The 22611-nt window shown below is 45.9% G+C and overlaps 1 protein-coding gene across 1 annotated transcript in view; it reads right to left on the reverse strand.

Annotated features, from left to right (window-relative positions):
- Positions 1-5089: 5089 nt before the first annotated feature.
- Positions 5090-22611, reverse strand: part of LOC147108215 (protein ENL-like) — an 82332-nt gene continuing 64810 nt past the window's right edge. Inside the window, exons 7-12 of the mRNA XM_086005996.1 lie at positions 21596-21683; positions 19816-19924; positions 16144-16246; positions 12851-12922; positions 10251-10322; positions 5090-5866 (exon numbers count right to left, since the gene is read on the reverse strand). Coding sequence (XP_085862122.1) covers positions 5738-5866; positions 10251-10322; positions 12851-12922; positions 16144-16246; positions 19816-19924; positions 21596-21683 — 573 coding nt within the window. The 3' untranslated portion in view covers positions 5090-5737. The remainder of the gene's footprint in view (positions 5867-10250; positions 10323-12850; positions 12923-16143; positions 16247-19815; positions 19925-21595; positions 21684-22611) is intronic.

Genomic DNA, 22611 nt, shown 5'->3' on the forward strand with positions numbered 1-22611 from the left:
GCACAGCCGCAGGAGCTGCAGACTGTTGGCGAGCCCTCACAGACTCGCAACCCCAGAGGATGCCCACCAAAGGTGTCAAGGCAGGAGCAGCATGAAAGTGAGCAAGGGGCCTCCACAGCTGCTGAAGCCACAGGGGAAGCACCACGTAGGAACACGCATAAGAGGAAGATAAAGCACAAGTAGTCACAAGGGTAGTCACTTGGGTGTTCTGTTGTGTTTAATTGTGAAATGCCATCCATGAATTAATGTTATAAAATGACTTGATGGCAAACTGTTGAAGTTGTGGGCTGTGTCATTTCGCAAATGGGACTTCCACATTGAGGGCTCAGGGCGACTTAGAATTGTCAGTATGGTGGTCAGTGATAGGAAGCCGCAGGTTCTTGTCCATTGTTGATGGTGTGGTAAGAAGGTGCGAGTCAAATGTGTTTGATTGGGCAGCCTAAGCAAATCTGGCCAAGATCAGTGCATCCCTTGCATCCCAGGCAGCAATGTTCTCGCATGCTGCTGCCACTGGTTGATGCGCCTCCGCAAGCTCTTTGTTCTCACTCTCCTCCTCATCTGAGGAGGCTATGCGATGAGCCACTTGTACCTCAGGCAGCTGCAAGCCACGATGCTGTGCGATATTGTGAAGTGCACAGCAGACCACGACCATTCTGGAGACCCTGGCTGCTGAGTACTGCAGGGCTCCACCTGATCTATCCAGGCATCTGAATTGCATCTGCAAGCCGATGGTTTGCTCGATTATGGATCTGGTTGAAATGTGGCTGGAGTTGTAGCGCTCCTCAGCTTCGTTGGATGTCCTCCTCAATGGTGTCATTAGCCACATCTTCAGGGAATAGCCCTTGTCTCCAAGTAGCCATCCTCAAAGTTGGTCTGGCGGACTGAAGAGCGGAGGCACACTAGACTGCCGCAGGATGAAGGAGTCATGGCAACTGCCAGGGTACTTGGTGCAAACATGCAAAATTTCCTTCTTGTGGTTACACACCAGCTGCACGTTGAGGGAGTGGAAGCCCTTGCGGTTGACAAAAATACCTGGATTGTGATGGGATGCCTTAAGGGCCACATGTGTGCAATCTACGACGTCCTGCACCCTTGGGAAGCCTGCCAGATTAGCAAATCCAACTGCACGCACGGTTACACTTGCTTGATCCTTGGAGAAGTTGATGTAATTGTGCGCATTAAGAGGGCATCGGTTACCTGCGTGATGCAAGTGTGTGCGGCTGCCTGGGAGATGCCGCTGATGTCTGCTGTTGATTCTTGGAATGAGCCTGAAGCAAAAAAGTTGAGTGTGGTGGTGACTTTGACGGCAATTGATAAGGGGTGTCCACCCGTTCCTCTGGGCTCCAGGTCTTGCTGCAGCATTGCGCAGATGTCACCCACTACCTCTCGCAAAAGTCTGAGCCTCCTTTGGCACTGCTGCTCAGTCATGTTGAGGTAGCTCATCCCATGTCTGCAAACCCTGTTTTGGGGGTATCTCCTGCGGCGACATCCTTCCCTGCGCTGGCACCTTCTGGCCTTTGCAGCTTCAGGTGGTTGGCACTCCTGTTGTTGCTCCTGCTGTTGGTGCTGCTGTTGTTCCGGGTTCTGCTGCTGCTGCTGGTCTTTGTCCGAATTTGAGGTCCAGGAGGAAAGGAAATAAATGGTTCCCATGCTGCAGGTATATACCCCAGTTGAGGAAGCGCTCAGTCAAGGTGGGGAGAGGGGTTTCCCAGGAGGTCACATTGGAGATGGATCCCAGCTTCAACACTTCCAAAATCAGCAGACCTGCAAAAAGTTCTGCAAGACCTGAGAAAAGAAAGTTTTGCCACCTGCAAATGATCATTGTGGAAAACTCCATTTTTATGGTGGAGCTGCAGCTGTTAGTAAGCCAGCCACTTGTGAACCCGACAGGATTAGCTGGCGTGTTCCAGGGGAGACGTGCAGCAAGCGGGAAACGTGGTAAACTCTGAAAGACCTCTCAAAATGGCATTATAGTGGTTGTCAAGTGCCTTAAGGGCCTATCCCGCCTCTTGGAGGCGGGACCGAAAGGGGGTCTGCAAGCCCGCATTTGGGAAAGTTGCGCAGAGGCGGGTTGGAGGTGGGATCAGAGCCCGACGCCATTTTTGGCAACTTTCCCACCTGACCCGCCTTCAAACCCACCTCCTCGGGCCTGGCAAAATCCAGCCCCTCAATTAGACCATTCCTTAATTTTCTGGACTCGCGGGAATACAAGCCTAGTCTATGCAACCTGTCCTCATAATTTAACCCTCTCATTCTGGTGAATCTGCGCTGCCCCCACTCCAAAGCCAATATATCCTTCCCGAAGTGCGGGGCCCAGAACTGAGCGCAGTGCTCCAGAGGGGGTCTAACCAGAGCTCTGTACAGCTGTAACACTCCTTTATATTCCACCCTCTTGAGATAAAGGCCAACATTCCATTAGCCTTTCTCATTATTTATTGTACCTGTCCACCAGCTTTTAGTGATTTCTGCACTTGGACCCCTACATCTCTCTGCTCATCCAGTCTCTAGCTTCTCATCATTTAGAAAATACTCTGATCTATCTTTCTTGTGTTCAAAGTGGATGATCTCACACTTTCCCACACTGAACTCCATCTGCCAGTTTTACCCACTCACTGAATCTATCAATGTCTCTTTGCAACGTTTTTCTCCCATCTACACTATTTACTGTGCCACCTAACTTGGTGTTGTCAGCAACCTTAGATATACAGCTCCCTATTCCTTCATCCACGTAATTTATAAATATAGTGAAAAGCTGAGGCCCCGGTACAGATCCCTGGGGGACACCACGAGTCACATCCGGCAAATTTGAGTACACACCCATTATCCCTACCCTCTGTCTCCTTCCTCCTAACCAATTCCCTATCCAAGCCAATAGGTTGCCTCCAATTCCATGTGCTCTCATTTTTTGTTAACAGTCTCTTATCTGGAACCTTGTCGAATGCCTTCTGGCAGTCCATATAAAGAATATCCAAAGACACTCCCTTATCTACCAGGTTTATTACCTCCTCAAGAAATTCAACTACGTTCGTTAGACATGACTTACTCTTTACAAATTCATGCCGGCTCTCTATGATCAGCTCACATTTGTCCAAATTCTCAATCACTCTGTCGCTAATAACAGATTCTAGTAACTTCCGATAGGGGTCGGGAACACGCGGGCGGCGAGGCTAAAATCTACCCCCTTGTCTCTGATTCAGAAAGTAAAATAAAGGAGGACAAGTTAGCATCAGAAACAAGAGATGACTTCTGCTTGACATTGTGCCATCAAGTATTCTAGCGCAAGATAATCATTTTCTAGCCCAGCAAAGACTCTGGCCACATTTTTTTCAAACATCCTTGCATATGGAAGTTATGCTAGAGGACTGGAGGGTTGCCAATGTAACACCTTTGTTTTAAGAATGGGATAAACTGGATTAACTATAGACCACCCAGCTTAACATTGGTAGTGAGTAAACTTCTAGATGCCAGTTAGCTTAGATGGTTCGAGCGTGGTGCTAACGCCAAGGTTGCGGGTTCAATCCCCGTCCTGACAAGCTACACTTTGCACTACTGTTTTATCTCTGTGGCGCAATCGGTTAGTGCATGTGGCTGTCAACCGAAAGGTTGGTGGTTCAAGCCCACCCAGGGATGAAATCGTTAACTGTTTATTTTCTATTTACAATCTATATTAATGACTTAGATGAAGGGACTGAGTGTAACTTATCCAAGTTTGCTGATGATACATAGTTAGGTGGGAAGGTAAGCTGTGAGGACACAAAGAGGCTGCAGAGAGATATAGACAGGTTGACTGAGTGGGCAAGAACATGACAAATGGGATACAATGTGGGGAAGTGTGAAGTTATCCACTTTGGTAGGAAAAACAAAAAATTGAATGGTGAGACGGGAAATGTTTGCACTCAGAGGGATCTATGTGTCCTTGTACACGAATCACAGAAAGTTAACATGCAGGTACAGCAAGCAATTAGGAAAGCAAATGGTATGTTAGCTTTTGTTACAAAGGGATTAGGGTATAAGAGTAAAGAAGTCTTACTACAATTATACAGGGCATTAGTGAGGCCACACCTGGAGTAATGTGTACAGTTCTGGTCTCCTTACCTAAGGAAAGACATACTTGCCTTAGAGGGAGTGCAGCGAAGGTTCACTAGACTGGTTCCTGGGATGAGGGGATTACCCTATGAGAAGAGATTGAGGAGACTAGGCCTATATTCCTTAGAGTTTAGAAGAATGAGCGGTGATCTCATTGAAACATATAAAATTCTTAAGGGGCTTGACGGGGTTAATGCTGGGAAAATGTTTCCCCTGGCTGGGGAATCTAGAACACAGGGTCACAATCAAAGAATAAGTGGTCAGCCATTTAGGACTGAGATGAGGAGAAATTTCTTCACTCCAAGGATTGTGAATCTTTGGAATTCTCTACCCCAGAGAACTGTGGATGCTCAGTCGTTGATTATATTCAAGACTGAGGTCGATACATTTTTGGGAACGAAGGGAATTAAGGGATATGGGGATAGTGCGGGAAGGTGGAGTTGAGGTAGATCAGCCATGATCGTGTTGAATGGTGGAGCAAGCTCGAAGGGCCAAATGGCCGACTCCAGCTCCTATTTCTTATGTTCTTGTAATATGATAAAATGAATACTCACCTAGAAATATTTGGATTAAGGGTAGCTAGCAGAGATTTGTAAAAGGCAAGTCATGTCTGATAGATTTAATAGTTCTTTGAGGAAGAATTGGACAGTATTGATAAGGAAATGCAGATGGTGTGTATATGGATTTGCAAAAGGCAGTTGATAAGGTGCCATGTAGGCTTGTTGACAAAATTAAGGCAAACAATAGTTAAGAGAGTGTGGCAGGGAAATGGATCTGTAACTTAAAAGAAAAAAAATGGTATGGCAAAAGGGCAGCTGAATGAAGCTAAGTAGATAGCTTTTTCGGAGAGCTGGTGGGATAGGACGAGTGGCCTCCTGTGTTGTGGTTTTTGGTGTCTTCTTATGTGACAAGTTATAAAATGCATGATTAGATATCATTATGCAAAATGATTGCAGATTTTAAAAATGTGCATATCTTGGAAGTGGGAAAGGATAGTCAGTACTCAAAGGGTTCAAAAATATATATTCTTTAGATAATATACAATGCAGTAGATCTGTACGGGATTCTGAGACCACATTAGTGACACTAAGTTCAGTAATCTGCCTGGCATTTTATGGAATTTTATTTCCACAGTAAAATTGTATTGTTTGGCGTTTTATTAGAAACCACAGAATTCTTCGGTTCACATCAGGGATGTAGCTCATTTGTTCGTTTCAGAATATATACATTACTTCTATAGTCTTCAGGTAAAATTTCACACAAGTTCACTAAACTAAAACAAGAGTTCCATCAAATGCTTCTTAAAGACATTTCTGTGTTCTTCTGGTAGCGTGAAAAGGTGAACATCTCTTGGAGGAGAAAGTCACTCACTATTCTTCCTTTCTCTCTGTCCCTGACCTAGTAGAATAGCTATGCTTTCGGGAACTGATAAATGGTGATAAAATTTACGTTTTGACAATGACTTTCTTAATCCCATGCAGTGACAGCTTTAACTTGATCCTCACAGGTTTGAGACAGAAAGTATTCAATATCCAGTAATATTGCCGTTCCTCATCTCATAGGCTGTGCTTTCCATCATACAGGGATTGAAGTCCAATGTCTTAGCTCTTATTTTAAAATACTACAGCCTGCGTTGAAGGCCCAAGTCTTGTCATGTTGCTGTAGCCTCTAAGTAACTCTGTAGCTTACGGACGGTGGTTTCATCCAATGAGAAAAGGTCAAAGTCAAAAGTTGTGTTTGTAACATTGAAATGTCCTGTTTCTTCAATAAGGTTTACAATCTGCAGAAGGAAAATAAAGACGGCTTAAAACCAGAAATTGAGGTCAAATCTTCAAATTTTTACCTAAAGCAACTGTGATGGAAATATCATAGGAAAAGATAAGCAATAGATAATACAGCAAAAACACAGCACAGTAGTTGGTGCCGTTAATAATGACTAATCACACAGAGGTTGCTGTATTCTCTGGGAAGAACAGTAATGTTGGTTAATTGCAGAACCAATGAATGTACAATTTCAGTGAGATAAATGCTTGTGTAAGGATTGTATGGAGCTTTGTATTCTTCATTCCCCAGAATCTACCGTGCAATAAGCTGAACACTCGGATGGGATTGATGAGAAAAGAATTACATTACAGTTCCGTGCAAAAGCTTAACTTCATGAAGGATCAGTTCACTATTCGCTATTAGAAAGAACTTGCATTTATTTAGCGCCTTTCACATATTTGGGACATCCCAAAGCGCTTCACAGATAATGAAGTACTTTTGAAGCGTGATGACTATTGTAATGTAGGGAAACATGGTAGCCAATTTTTACACAGCAAAGTCCTACAATCAGCAACGAGATGAATGACCAGATAATCTGTTTTAGTGATGTCAGGTGAGGGATAAATGTTGGCCAGGATACTCTCCTGGTCTTCAAATAGTGTAACGGGATCTTTTACGTCTAGCTTGAGCAGTTAGAACCTCAGTTTAATGTCAACATCCAAAAAATAACACTCCCTCAATGAGGTGTCAGCCTTGATTATATGATCAAGCCTCTGGAGTGGGGCTGGAACTCACAACCACCTGACTCAGAGGTGAGAGTCCTACCACTGAGCCAGGGCTGACACCTTGACATTATGAATTCAACTTCATTATCTAAAGGATGAATTCTTGCTTCTTAAGGATGGCCTGTTTGACAAGAATAGAGCACTGGCTCACCAAGCTTTCCTGATTGATGTAACTTCCTTCTAATCTCAACTCTTCCCCATGGTTCTCCCTTTATGTGATCTATGAACCTGTGGTCTAGCTCCTGTTGTATTAGTCTTTCAGAAATAAAGTAGCAAGATTAGAATAAGACTTTGTGCAGGATTCGAGGCATGAGTCAGAAGAGGGGTGTGAAAAGTCAGTGGGACTTGGAGCTGGGGTTCGGAGGGTGCTGGAAACGGTCAGGAGAGTAAGAGGAGGACATTGGGAGCACTCACGAGTGGCAGGCGGCGGCCAACAGATACTGAATCTCACATTGGGTTGATCCCTGATAAGTATTTGCTTAGCAGAATTTAATTAGAGGATGATAGTAGTGAGCAATCAGATCTTAGATTTAGGGGTCATGAGTTCACAGACTAATTACATCACTCAAATTAGATAGATGGACATTTTATTTTTAAAACTGACCTCTCATGGTGTTGCTCATAGGTAATCTAGGGTCTGGCGTAACGTTACCGCCAAGCTGCGCGTCGGTTTGGAGGTCCGGCGCAGGCTGCTCAGCAGCTTTTAAATGGGAGAAACCGCGCATGCGCAAAAATTTGAATGGGCCAAGCAGCCACTTAAAGGGACCGTGCACCCAAAACAAAATTAGCGGGAACATTGGTCTGGAGTATAGATAAAGAAAGGAATTGGGGGGGTGGCCAAAAGTATGATAAAAGAGGATAGTTTTTAGAAGTCTGTTGAAGGCAGGGAGGGACACAGCAAGGTAGAGGAATGTGGAAAGACAAGTCCAGAGGCCAGGGGTATAATGACTGAAAGAGCGGTGATTAGTGGTGGAATGAAGGGATGAGGAGCAACCCAGTGTCTGAGGAGCAGTGGATATGCACGAGAACATATTGCTAAAGACTGCATTTCTGGAGGTGGCTGAGCTGGGAAGCACAAGGCTATGCAGAGATTTGAAAGTGAAGACAGAGATCTTAAAATCAACTCAATGAGGCATAAGAAGCGAGTAGAACTAGTGGGACACACGTGAGTGCACAAGCTGCAGCATTTTGGACAAGTTGTAATTTCTGGAGGGGCGAGGCCTGCTAGGAATGTAGTTGAGAAATCAAGTCGCGAGGCGAGTGGTGTAAATTAGGGTTTTGGCAGCACTGTGCGAAAGGTAGAGGCAGAAACAGGTGATCATAGAATCATAGAAATTTATGGCACAGAAGAAGGCCATTCGGCCCATTGTGTCTGTGCCAGCCAAAAAAGAGCTATCCAGCCTAATCCCACTTTCCAGCTCTTGGTCCGTAGCCTTGTAGGTTAACTTTTTAAATGTGATGAGGGTTTCTGCCTCTACCACCCTTTCAGGCAGTGAGTTCCAGACCCCCATCACCTCTGGGTGAAAAATGTTCTCCTCAACTCCCCTCTAATCCTTCTACCAATTACTTTAAATCTATGTCCCCTGGTTATTGACCTCTCTGCGAAGGTAAATAGGTCCTTCCTATCCACTCTATCTAGGCCCCTCATAATTTTATACACCTCAATTAAGTCTCCCCTCAGCCTCCTCTGTTCCAAAGAAAACAACCCCAGCCTATCCAACCTTTCCTCATGGCTAAAATTCTCCAGTCCAGGCAACATCCTTGTAAATCTCCTCTGCACCCTCTCTAGTGCGATCACATCCTTCCTGTAATGTGGTGACCAGAACTGCACGCAGTACTCTAGCTGTGGCCTAACTAGTGTTTTATACAGTTCAAGCATAACCTCCCTGCTCTTATATTCTATGCCTCGGCTAATAAAGGAAAGTATCCCTTATGTCTTCTCTACCTGTCCTGCTGCCAGCAGGGATCTGTGGACATGCACTCCAAGGTCCCTCTGTTGCTCTACACTACTCAGTATCCTACCATTTATTGTGTATTCCCTTGTCTTGTCAGCCCTCCCCAAATGCATAACCTCACACTTCTCTGGATTGAATTTGCCACTTTCCTGCCTACCTGCTCAGTGATATTGTGAAAGTGGTAGCAGAATGAATGTGGGAAAGGAAACACAGCTCTGGATCAAGCATTAAGCCATGGTTCCACACCTCCAGACTTATTCTGAGGCATCAACGGCTGAAAAATGTATGGAAGTGGGCCAGGATAAAGAGAAGTTATCTCGCTGTGATCAGGGCTGGGAACCACTTTGGCGGAGTAGGCAGGCAAGCAGGATTTTGGGCAGGTCAGGTTGACTGCATCCATTTCAGAGAGACCGAGGCATAACAGTCAACGATAATTGAATTAAAAAGTACTCCAGGCCTGGGGGGGTTCTGAGGTGGTGGGAAACCCGGGAGGCCGGGTTTCCCGCAGGCCCTGCCAACTTTAATGGCAGGGCCTAATTTGCATGTGAGGCTTTGGTTTCCTGCCCGCAGCCAGCCAGATTGAGAGGCCTGCAGCTGCAGAGAGGGAGGGAGGGTTCGGTCCGGGGGAAAGATTGGGGGGGGGAGGAGATCAGCAGGGCCTTGGTCAGGGATGGGGGGGGGGAGATCGGGGAAACGGCGGGGGGTCAGGGATCAGCAGGGGTGGTCAGGGATCGCAGAGGGGAGGTCGGGGATCGCGGGGGGGGATGGGTGGGGGTCAGGGATCAGCAGGGGGTCAGGGGTCATGGAGGGGAATTGGGGATCGTAGGGGGGATTGGTGGGGCCAGCCGGAGATTGGCGGTCAGGGATCGTTTGGGGGTGGGGGGGAGAGAGAGAGAGAGAGAAGGAGAGAGGATCGAGGCCGGCATCCGGAGGATTGTGGCCGGCCTCAGCATCATCGGTGGGGTGGGGCCGCGGAGAGGCCTCATGATGAGGATCGGAGGCCTGGGAAGGCGAACGGAGGCCTCGCGAGGGGGTGGGCTGGGCAGGGACCCTGGATCCAGGAGGTATGTATAAAGCCACTTACCTCCTGGAAGCAGCAGTCCCCGCCTCGGTTTAACTGCCGGGTTTCACGAATTGTGTGAAACCCATCCACATGCAGTTAAATTCAAAATGGAGGTTAAAAAAGAGGCTTCCAGTCTCATTATAATATTTAAAATAGGCAGCCCGCGTCATGGCAGCGGGTTGGCTGCCCGCCCCCGTTAAAGCCGGAAGTGGGCGGGTTGGAGGCGGGATCAGGTCAGGAATCCCATTTTTAACAATTTTAACTGTCCCTAAGCTCCAAACCCACCCGTTTTTTTTTAGGGGAAAATTCCGGCCCAAATGTCGGCTATTTCTTCCAAAGTGGAATGAATATCAGCTCTAAGCGTCCTGGTGAAAATCAAATCAAAGCAATTCTGAAAGATAGATATGTTGCAAACTGTTGTGCCACAGTGACAAGTGTGTTTAAAGTGGGAAAAAATTAAATTTTACCCAGAGATATTAAAATATTACAATATATGTTGTGATTTAAAAAAAAGCCAATCTGAACACTTAAAGGAGCAATACTATCAATAAAACAAAATGTCTATGTGCAGTCTCCATGGCTGCATTTACAATTTACCTGCTGCAACACATTGCGTTCTCGTAATGCCATCAGCCTGCGGTGAAGATCCACCAATTCCTCTGTATATGACTGCAGAAAGGAAAATGAGTATTAGAGTCTTTACCTTTGCACCAAACTGCAGGAACTAAGTTTTCCCTTTATGTTTTGACGTAGTTAGGTTTACATTTGAGCCCTGATTTTCCAAAAGCAGCAAAAATGGGTCTCGGCTGGCTCAAGGTAACATAGGGTCAACTGTGCTGGCAGCTCAGAGGATGGGCTGCACCAACTTCTCCAACAGCAGTCCCTCCCCTGAATAGGATACTGGCATAATAAGTTTGCCCAGATAATTTGGTCTGAGATACACTTAGCTGGGCAGTGTAAAATCTGGCAAGGCAGCAGTGCTTTAAGGGCTGCAGCTGACTTTAAAGGGGGCGCTGCGGTGGCGGCAGAAACGTGCGCTAACTGTTCACAGTGGCACACCGGAAGCACATGGGCTGAAATGTTCCCTTTGATGCTAAGATGTTGGAGGTCCTGCTGCAGGAGATACACCAAAGCAGGGGGGGGGGGGGGGGGACTTATTTGGGCTGAAGGCCTCCAGTAAAACTGCAGGTACAAACTCCATGATGGGAGATCGCTCACCAAATCAATGCAGTCACCCCAATCCCTCGTGCCTGGCTGTAAATGAAGAAGATGCTTGCCAATACCAGGAGGGTGACAAAAGAAAGTGAACTTTGGCACAAATTTCTTGTGGGGTCTAACTAGCATGGCCAAAATCTAATTTCAGAATTCCTTGCACCCTCTGGGATGGACAGCTTCAGTATTTTACATAACCATTTCTAGTTTTCACACATTCTTTCATTGTGCAATGCTGGATAACACAATTTTCTTGTAGATGGAGGTAGCGTCCGAGGAAAAGCAAACAGATGCTAAACTTCCAGGCTGTTTGTGGGAAGGGGTTCTCATAGGGGTCAGTAGCCAAGAATGCAGAGGTTAGCCTTGATATTCTAAGGGGACATCAATCCAGAATTTATTTTTCTTCACATGAGGCAGGTACCATGAACTGCTGCGTATATGAAAACATCATGGCTGCATCCTGTATAACGGTCATAGAGGTACATAATATTTCTGTGATCACCTGAACATTACTGGAATGCAAACTCTCTGTTTTTGTAGGCCATGGGTTTTTAATGAGGACACCAGATGCCCACACTGGTATCATCCTTGTTGCTTTGCACTCAAGGGAACTCTGCCACCAACAAAAATCTGGAAAATTCTAGGTCCAGTCAAACCGATGACACCTTTCTACAGCGCAAGCGTTGCCCCTTGCAAACATAGTGTTTGCCACTGGTTTGATATATGTGCCCACAGCAGACAGCTTGCTAAGACAGATCTCTCCTGCAGTAGCTTGAAAGGATGTGGTAGGTGAAAAACTTCATGGTATTGTAAACTCTTCTGCTTCTCCATAAGACCCTCCTTAAAACCCACCTCTTTAAGAAGCTCCCCTAATATCTCCTTCTTTGGCCAGGTGCCAATTTTTAACTTCCACTTCTGTAAAGTTCCTTGGGATGTTTATCTGTGTTAAACATATTGTGTAAATGCAAGCTGTGTTGTTGCTGTTAATGGAAAGAGCTGTCCCTGCTGCAGATGTTGTTAGCTGGTCACCGTGCGGCAGATGATGCAACTCCATGACAGCCTACCTTGTGAAGCAGCTCTGTCCAGTTTCATGTAGGGAGCTATATAAATGTGAATCCTGGGGTAGTGATGTATGAGAAAAAATGCCTCAGGTGTCATTGCTCCTGTATCTGTTGTCCCTTCATGAACTCATCTTCCTCATTTATAATATTTAAGGCTATTGGAACCCTCAAAGGAATTTGTACCGTCACCATTTTTTATGATGCTTTTTATGGCAGCAGAAAAAAAACAAAAATAAAGAAGGAAATGGTTGGAAAAAGAAACAAAAAAATGCCAACCAATTAATGCACTGAGCAAAATATATTTGCACATGCAAATAAAAAACACAACAGCCTTTAAGAAGCCTGCTCGGGCATTCCAGGTCCCAGGATTCCTGATCGGCCCATTTTACACGGATGACATGTGTGATGTGGGCACCTAACAATTGAGGTGCGCTGCACTAACAAGAAAGCAGCTGTCCACAATTTTCCTGCCCTGGGCCATTTTCATAGTCTTGAGTGCACTCCCCTTAACTTGGCCAGAGCAGATATCCAGTTTTGTGACTGGGATTCCTGAAGTACGAGTGGGACAGAGGAGAATACTGTCTCCAGCTATAGCAGCAAAGCTGGGACTGGGATAGCCATGAATTTCCTTCCTAGTGAATTAGATGCCGAGATCATTCTTATAAATCACCATTTAAGGCTCTGTTACTTTTCTTTCACACACAAGATGCTGATGTGGGTACCATTCTTCATTAAACAAAACATAATTAAAAATCATGGAGATGGTAGTAAGTACTATTAACCTGCACTTAAGAAATGAATAGGAGAGCAGTGGAATAAAAATAAGGCAAAACATTGATATATTTTCTACAAAGTCGTAACAAAGTTTCTGGCTCTAGCTATTTGTGCACTGATGTAGTTCTTTGATAATTGGGAGTTGTTCACCTTGTCTTGCAATCCTTTTTTAAATAGTTTTTCTGGTTTTTCACAGATTTCAGGACTTTTTCTGCCAGATGCCTGTAACAGAGATGAACAGAATTATTCAGAAATCAATTGGTTGTTTTAAAGGGACTCTCTTTCTACAGTGTCCGTTTAGAGGTACAACATTCACTTGTTTATTTCAGACACTTTTATTTTTTAACATAATAGTTTGTCTTCATGCTTCCCCAATGCTTTAAAAATATTTCCTGTTTTCTTTTCGATCACCATGCCATCCACCATGTTAGAGCAGTGAGGACAATTGGTTCTCAAGCTCTGCCACTCTTGAACAGCCTGCGAGGTGCACGAGTCTGCCCTGTGCTGATTCTTCCTCATTTAGAGAGAAGTGCCTGACCTCCAATTGGTCCCTACCTGATGGTTCCATCCCGATAAGGAACTCACAGTGCAAGGAATCGTGGGCACAAAGGGGAGGATGATGCGCTATCAATTACTCATAAAAGACTGAGAGTTAGAAGAGTAACTAAAGGCTTTTATTAACAACAGAATGGAGGTCTGCCTCGCGTGGTCGACCGGTCCATGATACTAAGGGCTGGGGAGCAGTCACCTTTATACTAGGACCTGTGGGAGGAGTCAGCCGAGGCATGTCCAGGCATGTACACAGTGGAATACAAACAGGACAAACAGGAATACAAACAGTGGTTTACCACAGAGGATTTTCCACCGAATTGCTGCCGGGATAATCGAGAAAAATGGGTCATGGAGGCCTCTAGCATTGGCCATCAAGACTGTCCCCCACTGGTACATATTGTTGATTACTTGCCTATTACCTGCCCCACCTCATGTAAATGATGGTGAAGCAGCAGGGCTTAGGGCTCAGGCCAACTTCCCTCTATTCCCACCACTGCACTTCTAACAGAAGACAAGACCAGACCAGAAGGAAGGAAGTGGTAGGGGAACTGTTTCAGCAGGACGTAGTTCTGTTTGGATGGAATTTTGTTCTGGCAAGTCAGTGGTCTTCCGTCTCTTTCAACATTTGCCCTGCCCATTTCAGGTGCTGTAGTGAGTGCCCCACCATGTAATCTCCCTCCCCTGCAGTGGCAGACTCTTACTGAAGAGCAGAGGTACTGTCAGAAGTCTGTCCTGCATAATGAATTGACGCTGATCCAGGAGGATAGGATGGGCTGACAGTGAGGTCGGATTGGGAGGTGGATATCCTACCCCAATGCACTTCTAGAGTCAATCCTGCCCTTAGGGAAAATCCCCCCAAACGTGTCGTTGACCATTGTGGGGCGAGTTGTTAAACGAATGAGTAGGGTCGAGCCTTCACCTCAGGAACTTGTCTTTCAAGGGCTAAAGGACGCAGCAGAGCAGACGGGGAGCCTCTACAGGGCAACCTGCTGGTGTGACAGGGAGCCATTCCAGGTTAGTGGAGATGTCACCAGTGAATTCCCATTAAAGGAAACTAAAGGACTTGCATTTATATACTGCCTTTCACGACCACAGGACGTCCAAAAGTGCTTCACAGCTAATGAAGTACTTTCAAAGTGTAGTCACTGTTGTAATGTAGGGAACCCATCTAGTGGCACAACAGGGGATCATTGAAATTCCCTTCAGAAATGTTTACATAAGGGGTTACAATAGAGTGTGCACCGTAAACAAGATTTTTAATATAGTAGTCGATCTCCAGTGACATTGCACATGGGGAGTTAAAGCCAAGTGCAGTCTTCAGGTGAAATGGGGTTTGAAGTCAGAGATAACTGGACCAGGGCACAAAAAGGTAATTCAGTCCCCATTTTAAAGCCATACATTCTGTTGTTACTTTTAGATAATACTATCATAGAATGATACAGCAAAGAAGGAGGCCATTCGGCCCATCGTGCCTGTGCCAGCTCTTTGAAAGAGCTATCCACTTAGTCACACTCCCCTGCTCTTTCCCCATAGCCCTGTAATTTTCCCCCCATCCAATTCTCTTTTGAATGTTACTATTGAATCTTCTTCCACCACCCTTTCAGGCAGCGCATTCCAGATCACAACAACTTGCTGTGTAAAAAATCTTTTCCTCGTGTCGCCTCTGGTTCTTTTGCCAATCACCTTAAATCTGTGTCCTCTGGTTACCGACCCTTCTGCCACTGGAAACAGTTTCTCCTTATTTACTCTATCAAAATCGTTCATGATTTTGAACACCTCTATCAAATCTCCTCTTAACCTTCTCTGCTCTAAGGAGAACAACCCCAGCTTCTCCACATAACTGAAGTCCCACGTCCCTGGTACCATTCGAGTAAATCTCTTCTGCACCCTCTCTAAGGCCTTGACATCCTTCCTAAAGTGTGGTGCCCAGAAGTGGACACAATACTCCGGCTGGGGCCTAACCAGAGATTTATAAAGGTTTGGCATAATATCCTTGCTTTTGTACTCTATGCCTCTATTTATAAAGTCAAGGATCCCTATTATTTCATATTATTATTACAGATAAATAGAAAAAACTTACAGCAATTTGGGAAGCAGAGAAATAGAGTTGATTGGAGCAAAGGGGTTTCTCTGCAGCACAGGCTGAGAAACGATGTCTTATTTTTGTCAGAGCCCTACTGTTATAAAACAGGGTATTCTCCTGCTCGCTGTGAGCAGCACCACTGGGGAGTCCCACCTCAATTTCCATCTCCACACACTGCTATCATGCCACAGATGTCCTGAATACATGGAGAGCTTTCAAGGCCATGATGCTGAATAATTACTAGTGAAACTCCTATGGCCTTGCCCATGGTAAGTCTGGACAAGCGCATTCGTGATACTGTCGGGAAAGGTATGGGAATCTGCAGCTTCGGGGGCTTAAGACGCTCCATCTAGTGGTAGAACTATGAATGTGCAGGTGCAACTGTGCGCCATAGAATGCTTATATATATATAGCAAAAATGTAATATATTATATAGATATATATTCATTCCATATTTAGAAAAAACTCAGCTTACGCATTTTGTGTCTGACACATGACCCGCTCAGCCACCTGGCTGCTTGGATGTGTGTGTGAGTCATTCAGGAATGCTTGGCTCTCCCACTTTCTCCCAGTAGTAAAGTGGCTGGTCCCCACTAAACATGGCAAACAGTCTGAAACACCATAATTAAACCCACAACCTGCCTGTCTTTGCAAGCGCACACTGGCACACACAGCATCAGTTTATATTAAAAAGGTTGCAGCACATTGATTCAAAATGATCATTTTTGGCCGTAGATTGGATGATTACTCTAAAAAACAAAATATCTATCTATCCTGCGGCACAGATACTGGCCATCTTGAGAAGTACCTTGTTGCTGGCGGCGATGTGTTTCTGAATTGGCGGCTGGTCCAGGGTGTTGACATTGGAATTCTCGCTGCTTTCACTTCCACTGTCATCACTTAAACTCAACCTGAGAACAAAAGGAAGCACAACACACATTGATTGGCCTTGAGCAAAAGAAGCCAGATATATTGCAGAGCTGTTATGTGTGCAGTGTGGAGACAAGGCCCTGACATCCTAGACGATCGTCCAGGCTGCCCTGCTCGCCAGATTACTTCACTTATGCCCTGGAAGGAAGAAATGCCATTAGCAGTACTTAGGATGAAAGGAGAGAAAATACACAAAATATCCTATTCCAGGGCAGAAGGGTTAAATCGCTAGAGGGGGAACATTGCCTACATTATGCACTTCTGAAGCTGTACTCTTGAATACTTTGGCAAGTCACCTGTCTCTGCACTCCTAAACAAGCTACCTTCATATGACCAAAGCTATGCTCATAAATATCGACTTTTCCCTTAAGTTAAATCCTTCTGTTGTAGATGATGCCCATCTTCTACATCTCTTTCTATTAACTCAAGAGATTTCTCACTCTCTAACTTTCTTCACAACAATGACCTTTTCCGCTCGTTATACAATCCTAATTTTGTGTCAGCTTGGCTCAATAGACAGCACTTTGTCTGGGTCAGAGGATTATGGGTTCAAGCACCATATCAGAATTTGAGCTGATAATCGAGGCTGATACTCCAACGCAGGACTAAAGGACTGTTCCACTGGCAGAGGCAGAGTTGTTCGGATGAGATGTTATGAAGGATCACACAAAACTAAAAAAAATACCACTGCAGACATCTGCAAGGTTCGGAAAGTGTCTGACTATATCAGTTATACTCCCCAATTGTTCCTTTTGTCAAAAGAATCTCCAGCTCCCTCTTGAAACGGCTGACAATATTCATTCTCATTGCCTCTCCAGCCTAATCTAAATATTCATCCTCCTCATCATTTCCTTTTGGTCAGCAGGGCGCCTTACCCACGGAAATCTATCACCACGTTTAACGGTCTCCAAACCAAGCTACTGAGAAGGTAGAGTTTGCCTGATAAGGGACTCTCTCCTCATAAGGCCATACCATACTTACCTAAATTCAGAGAGCTTAGATGCAGGCTTACCAAGCAAAGGCTTAGGGACCACCCCACCCCCTCCACCAGGTATATGCAGTAGTACTGCTGCAGTTAACCAGCTCAGGCCACGCAGCATACTATCACATTCCTCTGATAAGCTCCCCGCTGCTGGTCCAGCTAGAATCGCTCTACCCGTTAGCTCATTGGCTTCAGAAGTTATCTAGAACTGAGCGGAAGATTCGCAACCCCTAGTGACAGGTCTACCCATCTAGGGTCAGTCAGTAAGCCAGGCTGCCTTTGCAACCATTAATAATGCCCTAGCATACTGCACGCAGTCTACCACTGAGGGTTGCCTTGATTCTGAATCTATCACCAGACATGTCACCTTATTGGCACCTTAACCCCAAAGATATTATTCCCCCCTTCCCCGAGGAGGGCAGTTACTAGTTGGTCATTAGACAACTGACAAGTACAGGTCTGATCCCTCACTAGGTGGATAGCAGAAACTAGGAGCACCTCACGAGTGGAATGGCGAGAAGTAAATTGCCCCCATCCTCCCGACCTCAGCATGGACCCCTAATAATCAGGTGATAATTCAAGGCTTTTACTAGAGGAGACCTTGAACCCCAAATAGGACTGCTCCGTTTTGGGTGCACCTCCCACAGCTGGACCTCCAGCACTTTAGCATCGAAAGAAGCACCATTTTCCGTACACCTCCACTGTGCCAGTACTCCACTTCTCTGCCACCATCACAACTTTCTCTTTCATGGTGAGTTACAGCCCTTTAAGGGTTGCACCTGCACTGGACTTTGTGCCCCACTGCCCCAGTTGTGCTACAGGCCAAGCTCTCTGGGTAAACTTTTCCCGGTGCTCGTAGCTGTTTCAAAATAGTGGGTAGGGTTTATATCACAATATTCAGTGTGGCTCGCCCCCATGCGACAGGTGCAAGACTGCCTGCGCCATGGCCACCTATTTGTGCCAGGGTTACAAAATACTTTTTATCTGCTAATATTGTGAAAAGTAATTTCTAGGTTTTAGTGTCAGTATCAATGATTAACTTTGAAGCGGACATGGAATTATATTCATTAGTGCTGCTGGAATTCAAAAGGAACCAGCATCTATTCGGTTAAGCAAACAACCAGTACAAGCCGGTTCCTCACTGGACAGAGCTGCACTGCAGGGAATCAGACAGATATTGAAAGGTTGTGTAATAATGACCAACAAAGTCATGCTGACTTCTGTGAAGTTTTTAAACTCTAAAATGTTAAAAAGATTTGGCAGCATAGATACAGTGAAACTAGTTCCTCTGCTGGGGGGAATCAAGAGCTATGGGACATAATCCTAAAATTAGAGCCAGGACATTCAGGAGGGAAATCGGGAAGCACTTTTCACACAAAGGGTAGTAGAAATCTGGAACTCTCTCCCCCAAAAGGCTGTGGATGTTGGCACAATTGGAGCTTTCAAGATTGAGAGGGATAATATTTTGTTAGGTAAGGATATCAAGGTATATGGAGCAAAGGTGGGTAAATGGAGTTGAGGTACAGATCAGCCATGATCTAATTGAATGGTGGAGCAGGCTCGAGGGGCTGAATGGCCTCCTCCTGTTCCTATGTTCCGAACATAACAGTCCTGGAGTGGCTGAGAAAGGAAGGAGAGATGAGTCCCTGCAAAGCCATAAGATGAACAATATTGGGTAGTAGATATATCGATGGATATATATCTTATTCTAAATAAAAATAGTTGGGGGGGAAGTGCATTTTATTTTGGATATTTTCCTAACCATTTAAGCAAAAATAAAATGAATTAAAAGTGCTAAGTGTGTATTTGTTCTGCAGTGCATTGTAATGTCTGGTGGGCCAGCTAAAAGACTGACCATTAGTCCCTTCTTTTAATGAAACAGTAATCTTGTTTTGGGATAATAGAACATGCCATGCTAAGATTTTCAAGTGCATTTCCAGCAGACAAGTGCATTAACCCAAGCACCAAAGAGGTCATCAGTTTGGAGGTTATACTGCAGTCAGCGGGAAGCATTACATGTGTGTGCAGCTGCCACACCAGGACATTATCCATCCCATGTGTTGATATGGAGTGAGGACGGGATTGCTCTTGGCTTTGATGCCCTTCCCTCCCCCCTCCCAATGTAGAATACCTCGTTGTTCCACTCTTTGAGCTCAAATATGAATGCGGGCAAATTAGCTGCAGGAGAGGGAGCAAATATTGCTGAAAAAATTATAGTTTAAAAAAAGATTAATGATAAAGAAAAAGATATTGATGCAGGCTTAACAAGAACACTGTGCAAGAAATATGGCAAGCCTTAAAGTACACAACCCTTTGTCTGTAGTAAATACATTTGGCTGCTATTTGGCTGTGACGAGTGCAGCAGTAAATGTAATTTGGGGCCTGTAAGTTACTCAGTAAACAGCTATGGAAGCCTTCTTTAAAAGGGTTATTGGTGCTTAGACTTGGTCTAGGTGTACAAAGGTGATCAAAATTTCTACCTTTGGTCCAGAGTGCACAGCTTCCAAACAATGGTTGAAACACAACTGAACTTTCTTTGTCACATTCCCATCTGTTAAGCTCACCGACCTGTGATCTCTGCTAACTGCGATGTTTTTTACAGGCCTTTCCTCCTCGGAGCTGGTGTCGTCATCGGAGCCTTCGGACTGGATCTCCTCCACCATGGACCGCAGGGGCCCTAGAGAAAACAAGAGGAGTTGGACAGGGATCAGCCAAACATGTCAGTGGTCAACTGCCACCTGTATCTCTCTATGTGGTGCGGTGTCAAATTCTGCCTGATAACGCTCCTCTGAAGCGCCTTGGGGATGTTTTACTATGCTAAAGGCGCTATATAAATGCAAATTCTTGTTGTAAAGAATCTCCCAATATTACAGTGATGACCATCATCATGTTGTGAAGGCAAATCAGTCTTCTGGATTTTAAAGGCCATGTGCTGATCCAATTATTCTTGTTTTAAACATATTTCTTACTATTTTTAAGATTTAGAACCACGGATGTTTACAGCACAAAAGACCATTCAGCCCACTGCTTTAGTGTTCATCCAGTAATCTTCTCAATGGTGGGGTTTTTTTTTCTTAAAAGGCAAGGGGAGAGGTTGAGTTAAGTTTTTCAGTGTGAAATGGTAACACAAATTAAATCATTTATAGGGTCAGTGTCCTATGGATACGTACTTTTACCTTTTAAAATGTTAATCACAAGAAACCCACTGTCAAAATCTCTCTCGGTCAGATGCACGCACACACGCACGCACACCTTTCTCTGCTGCCTGCACAATATAAATCTGAAGGCATGTTAGAATAGGTGACTTATTTAAAAAGTCTGAGGTCAAGATGCATGAACAATTCACAACATTTCTTATATTATTTACTAAAATGTAAAGCTTTTCCGGAAATCTTTAAATAGAAGTGCACAAGCAAGAGAAGGCGGCTTTAAACTGGCGCTACATTCTTCTCATAGTTGCTGTTTAAAATTAAAAGCAGATGATGGTGAAGAAACTAAGCTATTTGACAACAGTAGTGGAAGAAGAAAACAAGCAGAATGTGGAGAGACACGAGGTTCAGCTGTGCAATGCTCGCTCATGCTCCAGTGACCAGCAGGATAGTATCTCAATAGCTGTGCACTTACCCTGGCCTTTGTGCTGTGTACTCCCCTCCTCACCCACCCCCTCAAAACCACTCCCAGGATCTCAGACAAACCTATGAGGTCTGATTTCCTCCCCCCCCCACCCCCCCCGTCCCCCTGCTCCTCGGGGATTCTTTTGTCCCCAGGGCAGAAAAGAAGGGATTGGAGGCAGGCAGGGGATGGTGTGTGCTGAAGGAGATGAAGAAGTAATCAGCACTGGGCCTGTTGGTCTTCATGTGATAGCACGGTTGACGGGTAGCTGAAGATGTGGCTGGGTGGGTGGGAGATTTTACAGGGAGTGTGACGCCGAGGGAGGAAAAGAAGGCAGAGAATGCAAAGGAGGCGATATTGGTGCTTGGGCCACACTGGGTCTGATCGGGTGCTAGGCCGCTCTGGCCAGCTTTGGGTAGCGATGGGCCTTGTCCTTAGTCCTTCTCAGGTCATCATTACTGAAAGAAACTCAATCATCTTTCCGCAAAATTCTAGAAACACAATAACACCCTGGGAATGAAACGTTAAAAGGGCCAACCTTCAAGGCAGTGGGAACAGCTTAAACAAATCAACTGGTTGGCAGGGGGGAGGCAGTACTCAAGAAATGTATTTACTTGGTATGTGTTTATCCTATATGCCTAGTTACATTTATCCTCAGTTGAGGGCAGGTCCAGAACTCTGGGTAAATATATCTGTAAACAGCAGTGTGAGCAGCAATGTAGAGGAGATTCCATACCTTGTCTGTGGTTTTGAGATGGTGCAAAATCGGAATCTGAGCTTGAATCTGAACTTGAGCTTGAGTTGGACTGACTGGTCCGTACAGACTAAACATGGAAAAAGAGGAACGCAAATCAGTCACAAAGAAATCTGACAGTTAATCAACTGAATCCAGCTTCAATTAAGTGGAGTCGATTTTAACTCCCAGTGAGTTTCGGATGGGCAAGGGGTGGGGCGAGTGCAAAACTTACTTACAGGCCCGGATTAATTCCCAGGCCTCATCTGCATGCCATGGGTCAGCTGCCCACCCATAACGAGTGTGAAGTGGCAGCTGGTCTGTGAGTGGGAAATTTGACAGCATTTGGCTGCCTGCTGACACCATAGAAAAGCTCACCGGCAAAAAGGTAAGTCGGAGGGGGAAGGGGAGAGGGAGGGAGAGGGGAGGGGAGAGGGAGGGAGGGGAGAGGGAGGGAGGGGAGAGGGAGGGGGAGAGGGAGAGGGAGGGAGAGGGAGAGGGAGAGGAGAGGGAGAGAGAGGGAGGGGAGAGGGAGGGAGGGGAGAGGGAGGGAGGGGAGAGGGAGGGAGGGGAGAGGGGGAGGGAGGGGAGGGAGAGGGAGGGAGGGGAGGGAGGGGAGCGGGAGAGAGGGGAGAGAGAGAGGGAGGGAGGGGAGAGAGGGAGGGAGGGGAGAGAGAGAGGGAGGGAGGGGAGAGAGAGAGGGAGGGAGGGGAGAGAGAGAGGGAGGGAGGGGAGAGAGAGAGAGGGAGGGGAGAGAGAGAGGGAGGGAGGGGAGAGAGGGAGGGAGGGGAGAGAGAGAGGGAGGGAGGGGAGAGAGAGAGGGAGGGAGGGGAGAGAGAGAGGGAGGGAGGGGAGAGAGAGAGGGAGGGAGGGGAGAGAGAGAGGGAGGGAGGGGAGAGAGAGAGGGAGGGAGGGGAGAGAGAGAGGGAGGGAGGGGAGAGAGAGAGGGAGGGAGGGGAGAGGGAGGGGGAGGGAGAGAGAGGGAGGGAGGGGGAGAGGGAGGGAGGGGGAGAGAGAGG

Source organism: Somniosus microcephalus, chromosome 13 (genome assembly GCF_052327205.1).
Source record: "Somniosus microcephalus isolate GS21.2 chromosome 13, FLI_Smic_1.0, whole genome shotgun sequence".
NCBI classification, from domain to species: Eukaryota; Metazoa; Chordata; class Chondrichthyes; order Squaliformes; family Somniosidae; genus Somniosus; species Somniosus microcephalus.